The sequence below is a fragment of the Rhamphochromis sp. 'chilingali' genome (assembly GCF_963969265.1).
Source record: "Rhamphochromis sp. 'chilingali' genome assembly, chromosome: 18".
NCBI lineage: Eukaryota > Metazoa > Chordata > Actinopteri > Cichliformes > Cichlidae > Rhamphochromis > Rhamphochromis sp. 'chilingali'.
The window spans coordinates 365,430-382,363 of NC_137945.1; the positions used below are offsets into that span (position 1 = coordinate 365,430).

The 16,934-nt window shown below is 44.4% G+C and overlaps 1 protein-coding gene across 9 annotated transcripts in view; it reads left to right on the forward strand.

The window, feature by feature from the left end:
- The window catches only part of LOC308386160 (receptor-type tyrosine-protein phosphatase mu-like), a 222,655-nt gene that overhangs the window by 54,428 nt on the left and 151,293 nt on the right, over positions 1–16,934 (forward strand). For all 9 annotated transcript variants that reach the window (XM_080865487.1, XM_080865488.1, XM_080865490.1 and 6 more), the window contains exons 3-4: positions 10,714–10,881; positions 10,959–11,068. In XM_080865487.1, the coding sequence (XP_080721613.1) occupies positions 10,714–10,881; positions 10,959–11,068 (278 nt within the window). The remainder of the gene's footprint in view (positions 1–10,713; positions 10,882–10,958; positions 11,069–16,934) is intronic.

Here is a 16,934-nt window from a genome sequence, read left to right on the forward strand (position 1 = left end):
GACCACCTGGCGTCTGTCAGACAGGAAGCTAAGGATCCAGCTGCAGAGGGAGCTGCTCAGTCCTAGATCCTGCAGTTTCCTGTCCAGCTTTGAGGGAACGATGGTATTGAATGCTGAGCTGTAATCTACAAACAGCATCCTCACATACGTGTCTCTCTTCTCCAGGTGTGACAGGGCAGTATGTAGTGTCAGGGCTATGGCATCATCAGTGGACCTGTTGTGGCGGTATGCGAACTGTAGAGGGTCCAGTGAGTCGGGTAGTGCAGAGCAGATGAAGTCCCTGACCAGCTTCTCGACGCATTTGCTCACGATGGGGGTCAGGGCTACAGGTCGCCAGTGGTTCAATGAGGAGATGGTGGAGGATTTGGGTACAGGGACGACGGTGGCCATTTTGAAGCAGGCTGGGACTACAGACAGAGAGAGGGAAAGGTTGAAGATGTGCGTGAACACTCCAGCCAGCTGAGCCGCGCATGACTTGAGGACGCGGCCGGGAATCCCGTCCAGACCAGTAGCTTTGCGTGCGTTCACCTTCCTGAAGCACTTCCGCACATCCTCCTCAGACACAGTGTGCGCACTGACGTCATCCGCGGTGCGCACACTGTCCGGTCTCGTGGTGTTCGCTGTGTCGAATCTAGCGTAGAATACGTTTAGATCCTCACACAGAGAGGCCGTGGTCTGCGGTGTGCTGGTTTTCCCTCTAAAGTCTGTGATCGTGTTTAGTCCCTGCCACATACTCCGAGGGTTGTCAAACTGTTGCTCCACCCTGTCCCTGTACTCACGTTTGGCTGCTTTGATCGTCTTCCGGAGTTGGTAATGTGCGTGTTTGTAGTCCGATGTGTTCGCGGAGGCAAAGGCGGTGTTCCGTGCCGCGCGAACATCTCCGTTAATCCAGGGTTTTTGATTTGGGAAGGATTTAACTGTTCTGGATGGGACGACATCTTCCACACATTTCCTGATAAATCCACAGACTGAGTCTGTGTATTCATCAATGTCCCTAGCAGCCACGTGAAACATTTCCCAGTCCGCGTGATCAAAACAGTCCCGCAGCGCAGACTCCGATTGGTCCGTCCAACAGTGCACCGCCCTCCGGGTTGGAGCTTCCTGTTTCAGCTTCTGCCTGTAGGCGGGCAGGAGCAGGATGGAGCGGTGATCTGATTGGCCGAATGGGGCGCGGGGGAGGGCTTTGTACGCATCCTGGAAAGAGGTGTAGCAGTGGTCAAGTAGCCGGTCTCCACGAGTGTTAAAGTGGATGTGTTGGTGGAGTTTGGGTGAGACTTTCTTCAGGTTTCCCTTATTAAAGTCTCCGGCTGTGATAAACGCTGCCTCTGGGTGTGCGGTTTCCTCGCTGCTGATCGCACTGTACAGTTCCCTGAGTGCACGGTCAGTGTCGGCTTGTGGGGGAATGTAAACAGCCGTAATAATCACTGCTGTAAATTCCCTCGGTAGCCAGAATGGCCGGCACTTAATCATCAGGTACTCCAGGTCCGGTGAGCAGAAGGATTTGACCGGGTGCACGTTTGCATAATCACACCAGCTGTTGTTGATCATGAAACACACACCACCGCCTCTGCTTTTCCCAGTAAGATCCTGTGACCTGTCCGCGCGATGCACGGAGAACCCCGGTAGTTGTATTGCGGAGTCCGGTACCTTGTCCGATAGCCAGGTTTCTGTGAGGCAGATCACGCAGCAGTCCCGCATCTCTCGCTGGAATGAGATCCGTGCCCGAAGCTCGCACAGCTTGTTCTCCAGAGACGGCACATTAGCCAGTAATAAACTGGGTAACGGTGGTCTGTTAGTGCGCCGTCTCAGTCGAACCAGAACGCCAGATCTTCTCCCTCTGCGTCGGCGTTTGCGGCCTCCAGGGCCAGAGAACAAAGGCGTCTCAGGTGAGATGAATGGGGGGTCTGCGAACGGAGCGTCCGTGTTGCAAAACTTGAACTCCGGAAAGTTATAAGAAAGTCGGTCTTTTATGTCCAGTAAGGTTTGTCGGTCGTACACAAGGAGACATGTGCTACTCGCGAAAAAATGAAGGAAAAGTAAAATTAAACACAGAAAAAAGCTGTTGCTTGGGGGAGCTCGCGACAAGGCTGCCATACTCGGCGCCATCTTGACTGGGGTGAAGGGAGCGCCATGCATCGCAAAGACCAAAGTCGCTCATATACTGTTTGATTATATTTGTGGACTGCCAATTACGCTGAGTTCCTGCTGTATGGAGCCTATCCATGTCTTCATTTAGTCCAAGGTTGAGGTTGCCTCCAAGAACAAGTGTGCCATCTAAGTGTTCAGAGAGTGCACTGAAAAAACCGTGAAAGAATGAGGGATCATCAACATTTGGACCATATATACTTGCAATACATAGCTTTTTATCAAGTATAGATAGTTTAATGATTAAGAATCTGCCCTCTGGATCTATAACTGTATCGAGTACTGTGAAATTAATATTTTTATGTATTAAAATTGCTGCTCCCCTTTGTCTAGAATTATAACAAGCTGAGAACACATTGGGAAACTCAGGTGTTTTAAGTTCATTCGAACCTCTAAGAGGTCTGTGGGTCTCTTGTAAAAGGACAACATCTGCCTGTAGTTTTTTGAGTTGGTTAAATATTTTTAACCTCTTTTCTCTGGAGCCAGCTCCATTTATATTCCATGTAATGAACCTCAGTGCACCCATAGATGTGTGTGTATAACTAGGGATGTACGCTGTGTGTGTCGCTTAGACAGGTGGAAAGAATACATCACTTGTTCATAAATAAAGAGAAGGAGAGAGAGAAAAAATGTGTGGCGAGATGCTCCCTGAGTCTGACTATGTGTGTGCATATTTACTAATATGAGTACGCTTGGCTTAAGTGTGTGTATCCTGTAGGTCTGTGTGCGCTGTCTGACTGATGTAAATGTGCTGCCGTTGAGCGCGTGATTGTGCGTGATCGTGCTGTGCGTATAATGTCGAAATAAAGGATGTTGTTTGTGGATGAGTCTGGAAGCAGGTGATCGAAGCAGTGAAAGAAAGTAAAAAAGAAAGAAACCAAGGACAAGGGTGAGCAGCATAAAAAGAAGAGGGGGAAAAAGAGAGAAAAAAAATTAGAAGGAAAAAAAAACCCCAGAAACATTTCAATCAAACCATTGATGAACCATTGGTGTTAATTCTGCGATCATATCACACTTAAGATGCGATTTGATACCGGTAAGTTAAACAGATGTTAATACAAGTTAGCGTGAGTGGATAGGGAAAGGGTGTAGCGGATTCTTATCTGGTGTGAGGTTAATACAGCCACCGAGTGATGTTGGGGTCGCAGTGAAGCTGTCCGTCCACGTACAGCCGGTCCACAGCGATGACAGCGCGGGAGCCCTTCTGGATGAGGCCGCGTCGGATTGGGAAGAGGACCCTGTGTCGTTCCAGGGGAACTGGTCGTTCACGCTGAAGTCGATTCCTTTTAATTTCCTGCCGTGGCTTTTCACCTGTTCCTTTTGTTTGAAGTGGCCGAATTTGGCCACAATAGGACGTGGTCTCCTGGCCGGCGACCTCACGTCCCCCAAGCGATAAGATAAGATAAGATAAGATAACCTTTATTAGTCCCACACGTGGGAAATTTGTTTTGTCACAGCAGGAAGTGGACAGTGCAAAAGTTATGAGGCAAAAATTAGAATACAATAAGAATAAATACAGTACACAGCTGTACAGAATAGAATAAAATAAAATACTATATACAGTAGAATAAAATAAAATTTATATACAATAAGATAAAAATAGAATACAAATACTATATACAACTGAGTAAAAATACAACGATGACAGAAAGGATTATTGCACTTAGTATTATTGCATATGTATGGATGTGTGTGTTTGTTCAGTTAAAGTCTTTGTTGTGGAGTCTGACAGCAGTGGGGAGGAAAGACCTGCGAAATCTCTCCGTCCCACACCGTGGGTGCCGCAGTCTCCCACTGAAGGAGCTGCTCAGTGCTGTCACAGTCTGCTGCATGGGGTGGGAGATGTTGTCCATCAGGGATGACAGCTTAGCCGCCGTTCTCCTGTCACTCACCACCTCCACTGGGTCCAGAAGGCATCCTAGAACAGAGCTGATGCACTCTATCGAAGGCGATGTTCTTTACGGTGTCCTCCGGCATGTAATCTTGGAGAGCGTCTAAACTCTCCCCGTTGTCCTCCAGGGTGTTAGAGATGATAGGACAGATGTTGTTAGTTATATGACAATTGATTAGTATATTTGGTAATACTGAAGCTTAAAGAAACTTTGTTCAATTCTAAACTACCATTCGCTTTAATTTTCCGCCAAAATCTCCGGCGTCTGACGTCAGTTACAACCAGGGGCGGATCTAGATTAATTTTCTTAGGGTGGCATGAGGGTGGCAAAGAAATCAAATGGGGTGGCAAAATCAAAGCCTTTTTTTTTTCCCAAACATACGCAGGTGGTTACACATGGTTAAAATGATTCAAATGCAGTAAGTATACACGTTTTTCATATAAATATAGTCTATAACTTAATTATTGTCTGTAGCCCACATAATTACATACTATAGTTACATAAAACATGGTGATGGTATGTACTGTATAGCCTGTATAATAAATAAATATGTAGCCCAATAAGTATAAAATCCAGAAAGCTACACAACAACAGGCGTTTCATTTACAAACACAAGTCTAACTTAAGTTTCACACTGTTTTTGTTAGAAAACAATCACATTGTTACAGCTTAAATAGAAAAAAAATTACAAAATTACATTAACATTACACAAAATGTCAGAAATCTGCACTGTCATGAGCAAAAATTTAAACCTAATTTTTCATGATTTGTTGCATTAACCCACTGAGGTCTGAAATACAACCGGACATTTTTGACTCGTTTTGAGTTTACGTTTGTATTTCACCCTCAGATTGTTTCATTTTATTTTTTTTCCCCGTTGCCTTGTTTGGTATCTTTTCAGCTCAACTGAATTTAGTTGTTTTTTCACTGACATACTGCATTAGTATTACTGATCTGAAATCACACAAAGAACCTAAAATCTTAGCAGTATTTATTACTGTAAACAAAAACCACAGACATGTTGAGTAAATTTTTATAACTTGAAATGCAAATATAAAATGTACATTTTGTAAACATAAACAACTATTTATCTAAAAATGCAGCCAATACACCGTTTTTTTTTTTTTTCATTTTCTAAAATCATTTAAAAATATTACTAAAACTAAAATGAGAGAACAATCAGGTGTTGCAATAAGATGCCCCACAAATGATGTGTGCCAGTAAAAAACAAGTTTGTCCACCAAAAGACAGAAGAGCACAGGGACAAACCTGCAGGCCCGACAACAGCAGGTGTATCACTCCGCTGGTTTTCTACTTAGTGACAGTGTTTACGTTGCAAATGTGCATTTGTGACATTCATTAGTGCCCTCACTCACACACTAAACAAAACGACTACACAACAGAACAACTACACAAGATACCACAACACACTAAGTAAACACGCCACGCTAAACGTCACAAATCTCCCACATCTAAACTCTCTCTCTCTCTCTCTCTCTCTCTCTCGCTCGCTGTCGTTACCGTCACTCCCAAAACTTTCCCCTCTTCCTAAACAACCAAATCCCACATGTGGACTGTTTTTTTAAAATTGGTCGACATGGTGCATTTTTCCACTGATAGGAAAGAGGTGGCTTTTTTCCTTTCTTTACTGTTTTCACGCTGTCCTTAGAAAACGCTTAAAACACACACACACACAAACGTGACGACAGTATTTAGAAAAAAGCGTGGCTGATATATATTATCCTAACTCTGGATTTACTGGCCTGTAATTAAAATTTAAAAACTTTGAAGTCCGAACTTTCAATGTTGGCTGAAACAGAGACTCAGCGTGGCTTGTTGCTGTGTCAGCTTACATCAGTCATGTGATTTGGAGGTGCAGCGTGTCCGTGGACCACAGAGGGTTAATAACACTCACCTTCCTTCCATTTCCACAGTGTAACATCCACCTGCCTGTGTGAAATCTGAAATTCCCATGGTGTTGTTCAAAATGTGCTCTGGCACAATCATAAGCATCGCTTGCTACTGAAAACAAGAAAAAAGCCGGTCCACCTATGGGCTGAACCATTTGTTAATGGTGCAGGGGGGGAACACTATGCAATATATTCAGTTTTAGCATTTATATTCACTGTTGACTGTAACTACGCTCAAACTGTTAATGCTATCTTATTTTAATAAACAACACTGTCATATGCAAGACTGGGGTGGCACTTGGGGTGGCAAGGGATCATTTTAGGGTGGCACTTACCACCCCATGCCACCCTTCTATATCCGCCCCTGGTTACAACATGAGTCGCTTACCCTCAGGGTAAGCATCCCTGTGTCCTCAGGGATGTGTCCTCTCGCCACTGCTCTACTCCCTCTACACTTCAGACTGTGTGGCCATCCATGGCTCCAACACCATTGTGAAGTTTGCTGACGACACAGTGGTGTTGGGTGCCATCTCCAACAACGATGAGGCGGCCTACATGGATGAAGTGAAGAATCTGGCATCGTGGTGCCAGGACAACCACCTCCAGCTGAACGTCAGCAAGACCAAGGAGCTGGTCGTGGACTTCAGAAGGGGTCAGCACAGAGACTACAAGCCCATTATCATCAATGGAGCTCCAGTGGAGAGGGTGCAGTCCTTCAAGTATCTTGGTGTCCACATCTCCTCAGACCTGACATGGGCTGCCCACATTCAGGTCCAGACCAAAAAGGCTAGGCAGCGCCTGTATCACCTACGACAACTGAGGAAGTTCAGGGTCTCTCCAAAGATCCTCAGGATTTTCTATACAGGCGCTGTGGAGAGCATCCTCACACAGAACATGACATCGTGGTTCGGGAACAGCTGTGTGAAGGACCAAAAAGCTCTCCAGAGAGTGATCCGTACAGCAGAACGCTGCTGCAGGATTGCTCTCCCCCCGCTTCAGGACACCTACACCAGGAGATGCCGGACTAGAGCAGAACAGATACTGAAGGACCCGTCCCATCCTGGCAACAAACTGTTCCAACTTCTGCAATCTGGTAGAAGGTTCCGCATCTTCCGGGCAAGGACAGAGAGACTCAAGAGGAGCTTCTATCCCCAAGCCATCCGTGCCCTAAACACACACACCCGCCCTCTCACATCATCTATAACTGACTGAGACAGGACTCTTCCAGACACTAAACCAAGGCACAATGTACATTTCAATTCCTTTAATTTTAAATATGTTTATATTGTCTATCCTGTAAAATAGTCAGATGTCTATTCATATTAATGTACAGAATTCACCTGCTTGCTGCTACTACTGCACATTCACCCAGTGTATAAAAACACCCAGCACGCCCCTGCGGGCGGTTTATCCTTCAAGCTCGGGTCCTCTACCAGAGGCCTGGGAGCTTGAGGGTCCTGCGCAGTATCTTAGCTGTTCCCAGGACTGCGCTCTTCTGGACAGAGATCTCCGATGTTATTCCCGGGATCTGCTGGAGCCACTCGCCTAGCTTGGGAGTCACCGCACCTAGTGCTCCGATTACCACGGGGACCACCGTTACCTTCACCCTCCACATCCTCTCGAGCTCTTCTCTGAGCCCTTGGTATTTCTCCAGCTTCTCGTGTTCCTTCTTCCTGATATTGCTGTCATTCGGAACCGCTACATCGATCACTACGGCCGTCTGCTTCTGTTTGTCTACCACCACTATGTCCGGTTGGTTAGCCACCACCATTTTGTCCGTCTGTATCTGGAAGTCCCACAGGATCTTAGCTCGGTCATTCTCCACCACCCTTGGGGGCATCTCCCATTTTGACCTCGGGACTTCCAGGTTATACTCGGCACAGATGTTCCTGTACACTATGCCGGCCACTTGGTTATGGCGTTCCATGTATGCCTTGCCTGCCAGCATCTTGCACCCTGCTGTTATGTGCTGGATTGTCTCTGGGGCATCTTTACACAGCCTGCACCTGGGGTCTTGCCTGGTGTGATAGACCCCAGCCTCTATGGATCTTGTACTCAGAGCTTGTTCTTGTGCTGCCATGATTAGTGCCTCTGTGCTGTCTTATATACACATATATATACTATATGTGTATATATATATATATATATATATATATATGTATATATATATATATATATATATATATATATATATATATATATTAGGGGTGCAACGATACACAAAATTCACGGTTCGGTTCGGTTCGATACTTTGGTGTCACGGTTCGATATTTTTTCGATACAAAAAAATGTTCATGCATTTTTAATTTGTCATTTATTAAAATTATAAATATATATTTTAACTCAAAAGTACAGTTTTTAAATTTAACCCTAACCCTTGTGCGTGTTTTTTATTTTGACAGCGAATGCGCACCTGCGGACCACTTATGTGCAGCCCTGGTTATTTAGCTCATCATATCGCAGCCACAGAAATTCTTTTGTCCATGAAACCATAAAGCTGCACTTTCTTATAGTCTGATTTGTCATAACTTCTCCGTTTTGTGGTAAGCTTTTCTTTGGCTGTCACTTCTTCACCCTGACCTGTCTTATTTGGCTCAGCAGAACTGAAATGCTTTTACACGCTCACTCACATAAGCTCAGCGATTCTCTGCGCGATCAACCTCTCACATGTTTAAGCTGCGGGAGATTTCACTTGTCATGTTTGCATAGTAAGCTAACGATTAATAAGACGATGTCAGAGGAATTGGTGCACAAATTATCATCACTCACAGATCAGTGCTGTCGCTCTCTATACACAGTTCGCGCAATTGCAAAGTGAAAGCAAAAAAACAAGCGCAAATTCAAACGCGACTTCAATATGTCACATATTGACAGTGGCTCACCGATGCCAATGACATAATTACCCAGCTACATTTCTGAAAGAATGCAAAAGCATTGACATATATTTTTCCTACAATAGCCCGACGGGCAGGGAAGAGAAAGATTTTGGTAGCCCGACTGGAAAAAAATCGCTAGCTCCAGGACGTCGGGCTAGCGATATTGCAAGCCCTGTATCTGATTGAGGAATCACTCATCTTTGGAAAAGAGAGTTTATTACAGAGAAATGGCTCTTTCCAAAATAAAAGCTATACTATCCGCTTCTTCTGGGCTATATTCTCAGCAGCATAAGGAGAATCATGTGCTAACAGCTGTCTAAATGACTCGGCTAAAGTTAGTAGCATGCTTGCTTTTTTTTGTCTGCTTCCACTTGTCTTTGCACTAGGATGATGTCGGCGTAAATGTGCAGTCATATTCGTTGTGTTCCCACTAGTGCTTTCAGGTTAATCTCGTTGAAATGACCTTAACGCCACAACACGGCAAATCTCCGTTAACGAGCTACCGCCGATCACTCCGTGCATGGGGCTAGACGGCCAACACGTTAACAAGCTAACTGCGCTAACACACTAGTTCCCACCCATGTAATTGAGCATTGCGTGGCACATCCAACATACTGTTTTACTTTAGTCCATGACTCGCTTACCTTCAGGGTCATACGTCACATGAAAACCAAAATAATTCCAAACGCCAGATCTGAATGAGGTTCAATTTGCCTGTTGCAAGTAGAGCTTAACTTCTGTCTCGCTAGCTTGCCCTGCGCTCTTCCTTCTGATGATGCTGTCTGTGTTGAGCGCTCAGTGGATCTGCGCTCGACAGTGCAGCCTAGGCGGAGTAGTCGAACACAGATTCACTGAGCGCTCAACACAGACAGCATCGTCAGAAGGAAAATTGATAAAAGAAATTACAAATGTTGTATTGTTCGATACATATGCGTACCGAACCGAAATATATATATATATATATATATATATATATATATATATATATATATATATATATATATATATATATATATATATATATATATATATATATAATGTTCTTCCTCTACACCCCCCCCCCCCCCCCCCCCCCCAATTTTTGCACATGTCGAGGAGCGTGTCAGGCTACATTTCACTGTGTGTTATACTTGTATAACTATGCATGTGACAAATAATAAAGAACCTTGAACCTTGTCCGTCACTTCCGTCCTTCACTATTCTCACTTCACCTATTTGTCACATACTGACAAATAGACTCACCTTTCCTGTTGTTTCATCTCTTTCCCACCGTCTTCACTCCTTTTCATTTTCTCCATCCTGTGACCTCACACATGCTTTTATTTTGAAGGCTGTGCTGTCTGGCATTCGCTCCAATAAATGATCAGAAACATTGAGCTGAAAGTCTGACTTTATTTTGATGGGTGTTAATCCTCAACATGTTCACTGTGAGAAAGTTTGATGTTTATTAACATGTTTATTAATCATATGTATTAATATGCTAATAAACATGTTTATTGGTAAATGGCCTGTATTTATATAGCGCTTTTCTAGTCCCTAAGGACCCCAAAGCGCTTTACACAACCTGTCATCCAGCCATTCACACACACATTCACACACTGGTGATGGCAGCTACATTGTAGCCACAGCCACCCTGGGGCGCACTGACAGAGGCGAGGCTGCCGGACACTGGCGCCACCGGACCATCTGACCATTATTAACCCGTTTTGCATTCAAACCATTTTAAATTTAACTCATTCAGTTTTTTATGTGCTGTTCACATACACAAAGATTTTAAAAGTAAATAAAAAGACATATTTCTATACAAACATGCTTTTTATTTTGAAGTCTGTCACTGTTTAAGGACTTTATCTTGGCTGTTTATAATGAGGTGTTGCTTCCTCTCCGCAGGCTCCTCCTTCCTGTTTGTGAACACGTCAGGTCGCTATGGTGGTCAGCGCGCTCAGCTGCTACTACCGCCACTCAGAGAAAACGACACGCACTGCCTCAGTTTCCTGTTTTACCAGGTTGGAGGGCGCGAGGGTGCCGTGCCCGCTACGCTTAACGTCTACATCAAAGGTACGCAGGAACACTGGCGCAGGTTAGTCAGTGTAGGCCGAGCTCTCAGATGATGACGGTGTATATGTTTCCTGCAGAGAACAGTAGTCCTCTGGGAGTTCCTGTCTTTAACTTCTCAGGCCCCTCCTACCACATCTGGAAGGGGGTGGAGCTTGCTGTGTCCACCTTCTGGCCCAATCACTACGAGGTAAACCACCCTAACGCAAACACGCACGTTTACTTTTGACAGGTTTTACCTGAATAGTGTGATACCAGGTGGTACTAAACTGGGAGATTGGCTGGAAAGAATAGAATAGAATAGAATTCAACTTTATTGTCATTGCACATGCACAGGTACAGGGCAACGAAATGCAGTTTGCATCCATCCAGAAGTGCTTTAGTGATATAGATATATTACAATATATATTAGCAATAATATAGATATGTGAATATATTACAGAAATGGGTCTATTATGGTATGTTATAATGTACACGGTATGAAGTATGATGTGAATATTCTATAACTATAAGTATGTACAGGCTGTAGTGAGTACAAGCTATGTACAGGATATGAACAGGACATAAATATGAAAAACTATACAGAATATGAAATAAATAACTTTACAGAAATCTGAGATATACAGCTATACAGAAATGGGAACTATGCAAGTTGTAAACAGTTGTAGGGTTAAAAATTATCGTATGTACAGAATGATTATTTACACAGAGCTATACAGTAGTGCAGTTAAGATAAGTGAGATATGTGGATAATTTCTACAGAGGCTATATAAAGTGCTAGTGGTTGTGAGTGGTGGTTCAGTCCATGTTATTATTGTGTGTTTGAAAGCAGTCTGAAAGCAGCGAGATAACACACACGCTGGTATTTCTATCACTGCGAGGACTGTGGTTGGGGTACTGACCAAACCCTGACCCCCAGTCTGGACCCTCCGTCCCAAAAAGCGATCCTCACATGTCCTGAGAGTTGCAGTGGTCCTCACAGAGATACACAGGCGAATGCACACACACTCGCTCTGGATGTGGCTGATCCGTATTGAAAGCTCTTTTATGTGGCTTTAAAAGCTCTGTCATCTCCAAACCACACGAGGGCTGCTGCTAATTGGTTCAACACGCACACATAGGCGCACACTTGGTGTAGAGCAGCAGCAGGAAGTGAGTTTTTCTCACCACGGGAACCTTCTAGTGCCAAAAAATGTTTCCTCCCGTCGACAGCACAACCTCTGGACTCAACGTCCCAATCTGTTCCTGTTACTGTCCAACATTTTAGAAGTGATTTTGCGTTTCAGTCGTGTGGCTCTGAACACTTATGGCTGATTGTCGGTCTGACGCTGGACTTATTAAAATCACACAAACACATGAAAGCATTCACAAAGGTGTTTCCACCTGCACCACTCACAGGCAGCTCTCTTTATAGATTCTGTGTTGTTGTTGTCATGTCTCTACCACTTGCAGTTTCTCTGACGTCCAGCAGAGGCAGCAGTGAGTCAGTCCCAAAGACTCCCATGTTAAAACAAGCATATTTACAGCCTGATACACAGACTGTTTCCCCCCTCATAACAGCCTTATGGGAGAGAATGTTTCCTGAACTTACCTGTAAGTTACGAGGCCCCTCCCACTGCGTTGGAGGCGGTTCTGTTGAAGCTAATTGCATTCTGGGAGTCCACATCTCCGAGGATCTCACCTGGACGACCAACTGCTCCAAGCTGGTCAAGAAGGCTCACCAGCGCCTCTTCTTCTTGAGGACTCTGAGGAAGAACCACCTGTCCTCAGACATCCTGGTGAACTTCTATCGTTGCACCATCGAGAGCATCCTGACCAACTGTATAACCGTCTGGTACGGGAACTGCTCTGCCTCGGACCGGAAGGCGTTGCAGAGGGTCGTGAAAACTGCCCAGCGCATCGCCGGAGCACCACTTCCTGCCATAAAAGACATCTACAGGAAGCGGTGTCTGAAAAGGGCTGGGAAAATCATCAAAGACCCCAGTCACCCATCACATGGACTCTTCACCCTCCTGCCCTCTGGGAGGCGCTACAGGAGCCTCCGGACTAAGACCACCAGGTACCGGAACAGCTTCTTCCCCACAGCTGTCAGACTCCTGAACTCTGCCTCCTGACATCTGACCCACGTTAACACATGGACTGAACATACACACACTCACAATGGACAACTGTACCCTCAAACACACAATAATAACATGGACTGAACCACCACTCACAACCACTAGCACTTTATATAGCCTCTGTAGGAATTACAGGGAGTGCAGAATTATTAGGCAAGTTGTATTTTTGAGGAATAATTTTATTATTGAACAACAACCATGTTCTCAATGAACCCAAAAAACTCATTAATATCAAAGCTGAATGTTTGTGGAAGTAGTTTTTAGTTTGTTTTTAGTTTTAGCTATTTTAGGGGGATATCTGTGTGTGCAGGTGACTATTACTGTGCATAATTATTAGGCAACTTAACAAAAAACAAATATATACCCATTTCAATTATTTATTTTTACCAGTGACACCAATATAACAGCTCCACATTCACAAATATACATTTCTGACATTCAAAAACAAAACAAAAACAAATCAGCGACCAATATAGCCACCTTTCTTTGCAAGGACACTCAAAAGCCTGCCATCCATGGATTCTGTCAGTGTTTTGATCTGTTCACCATCAACATTGCGTGCAGCAGCAACCACAGCCTCCCAGACACTGTTCAGAGAGGTGTACTGTTTTCCCTCCTTGTAAATCTCACATTTGATGATGGACCACAGGTTCTCAATGGGGTTCAGATCAGGTGAACAAGGAGGCCATGTCATTAGTTTTTCTTCTTTTATACCCTTTCTTGCCAGCCACGCTGTGGAGTACTTGGACGCGTGTGATGGAGCATTGTCCTGCATGAAAATCATGTTTTTCTTGAAGGATGCAGACTTCTTCCTGTACCACTGCTTGAAGAAGGTGTCTTCCAGAAACTGGCAGTAGGACTGGGAGTTGAGCTTGACTCCATCCTCAACCCGAAAAGGCCCCACAAGCTCATCTTTGATGATACCAGCCCAAACCAGTACTCCACCTCCACCTTGCTGGCGTCTGAGTCGGACTGGAGCTCTCTGCCCTTTACCAATCCAGCCACGGGCCCATCCATCTGGCCCATCAAGACTCCCTCTCATTTCATCAGTCCATAAAACCTTAGAAAAATCAGTCTTGAGATATTTCTTGGCCCAGTCTTGACGTTTCAGCTTGTGTGTCTTGTTCAGTGATGGTCGTCTTTCAGCCTTTCTTACCTTGGCCATGTCTCTGAGTATTGCACACCTTGTGCTTTTGGGCACTCCAGTGATGTTGCAGCTCTGAAATATGGCCAAACTGGTGGCAAGTGGCATCTTGGCAGCTGCACGCTTGACTTTTCTCAGTTCATGGGCAGTTATTTTGCGCCTTGGTTTTTCCACACGCTTCTTGCGACCCTGTTGACTATTTTGAATGAAACGCTTGATTGTTCGATGATCACGCTTCAGAAGCTTTGCAATTTTGAGACTGCTGCATCCCTCTGCAAGATATCTCACTATTTTTGACTTTTCTGAGCCTCTCAAGTCCTTCATTTTGCCAAAGGAAAGGACGTTGCCTAATAATTATGCACACCTGATATAGGGTGTTGATGTCATTAGACCACACCCCTTCTCATTACAGAGATGCACATCACCTAATATGCTTAATTGGTAGTAGGCTTTCGAGCCTATACAGCTTGGAGTAAGACAACATGCATGAAGAGGATGATGTGGACAAAATACTCATTTGCCTAATACTTCTGCACTCCCTGTATATCTCACTTATCTTAACTGCACTACTGTATAGCTCTGTGTAAATAATCATTCTGTACATTCGATAATTTTTAACCCTACAACTGTTTACAACTTGCATAGTTCCCATTTCTGTATAGCTGTATATCTCAGATTTCTGTATAGTTTTTCATATTTATATCCTGTTCATATCCTGTACATAGCTTGTACTCACTACAGCCTGTACATACTTATAGTTATAGAATATTCAGAACATACTTCATACCGTGTACATTATAACATAATAGACCCATTTCTGTAATATACTCACATATCTATATTATTGCTAATATATATTGTAATATATCTATGTCACTAAAGCACTTCTGGATGGATGCAAACTGCATTTCGTTGCCCTGTACCTGTGCATGTGCAATGACAATAAAGTTGAATTCTATTCTATTCTATTCTATTCTATTCTCTGAAAGCTGGGCGCGGTGACTTGCTCTGGCTTTCTCTGACCATTAATGTTTCTTCTGACTCCAATTTGTGATCTGTGTCCAGGATGGTCGTAGCGCTGGCATGACACTGTGACCTTTGAACTCTGGATCAGTTACTTTAATGCTGGAAAAGTGCTGCATTAATCCTCATTTACGTTTGACCTTTATACCCATCTACGAATTTGTCACCAGCAGTAGCTGGTTGTTGTTATGCTCGACTTCACCTAAACTGGACCGGTATTAGCCGGTGTCTGTTGCTCCCATACAGACTAATTACCACGCTAGCTCAGCTGATAAGTCAACACCTGCACAATGTTCAGGTGTTGTCCTGGCAACGGAGAGGTCACTGCAGCTGCATCTGTCCAACATCTGTCTGAGTCTGACAGACAAACACTGCTGTCTGCAGGTCAGCACGCCGGCCCATAAACCATCAAGTCCCACAGCAGGGAGCCACACACACAACCACACACACAAACACACACATACACACACACTGTATCACAAACACACATACACACACTTTAACACACACACACACTGTAACACACAGATTGTAATACACACACACAGACACACGTGCAGGTGTTGTTGCCTGTGAACAACCATCCTGTCATCACAGCAGCCATCACTAATTAGCTGCATCACCACGGTAACAACACTGCTAGCTCATTAGTGACAGGCTTAATTAGATAGTGGAGGGGGGAGAAGCGGGGGAGGACTGAAAGAAAGAATCAGGAAGTGAGAGATTGGAAAAGGAAATGCAGGGAGGAGAGAAGAATGAAGGGAAGAGAAGTCATATCTGAGAGAGACGGGAGGGAGGAGGACTTCCTGTTATGGGCGGCAACAGGAAGTAAGGCTCCATTTTCTATGCTGACTGTACAACACACACACACACACACACACACAGCTGAATGTGTGTCAGAGAGGGTTATCAAGGACGTATATGGCAGGGGAATTTTCTCTGGCTTCATGAAGTTGTTGTCATGGCGTTAGAAGTTCCTCAGGGCACGCTGCTGGGCCCACTCGTTACACTCAGATGGAAAATATAAGCACTATTAAGAAAACGGTCTGACGTTAAAGTCATCAAACTCACAGGCAGAGAATCTGAACTGATGTCTGTAGTCATGTTTGACTTACATCAGAGATTCTTTCTTTTTGGACACAAATAGAAAACACTGACAAAAGCCGCGGTCAGGGTCACATCTGACACTGGTAACTGTCAACTACAAATCTGACACCGTGGTAATTGTGTAACTGACAACTACACATCTGACAGTCAAAGGAGCTTGCAAAGAAAAGCGTCTGGAGTTCTTTAAGTTGCTTGAAGACGTTTCACCTCTCATCCGAGAAGCTTCTTCAGTTCTAAGGTCAAATGGGTGGGGAGTCCCTGGCTGATTGCGACCCACACCCAGTTTCACACCTTGGCTCAGGCGATTAGAGGATCATCAGGGGGTCCTTTTGTCCCTCTATGGGGGGAAATTCCCACTAGGTTTAAATCTGGGACTCTCCACCATTTGACCTTAGAACTGAAGAAGCTTCTCGGATGAGAGGTGAAACGTCTTCAAGCAACTTAAAGAAGTCCAGACGCTTTTCTTTGCAAGCTCCTTTGACTACGATGACCTGGATGACTGAGAACCTTCACAGACATACACATCTGACACCGTGGTAACTGACAACTACACATCTGACACCGTGGTAACTGACAACTACACATCTGACACCGTGGTAACTGACAACTACACATCTGACACTGTGATGAGATGAGAATTATTTTGTAGCTTTACAGCCAAA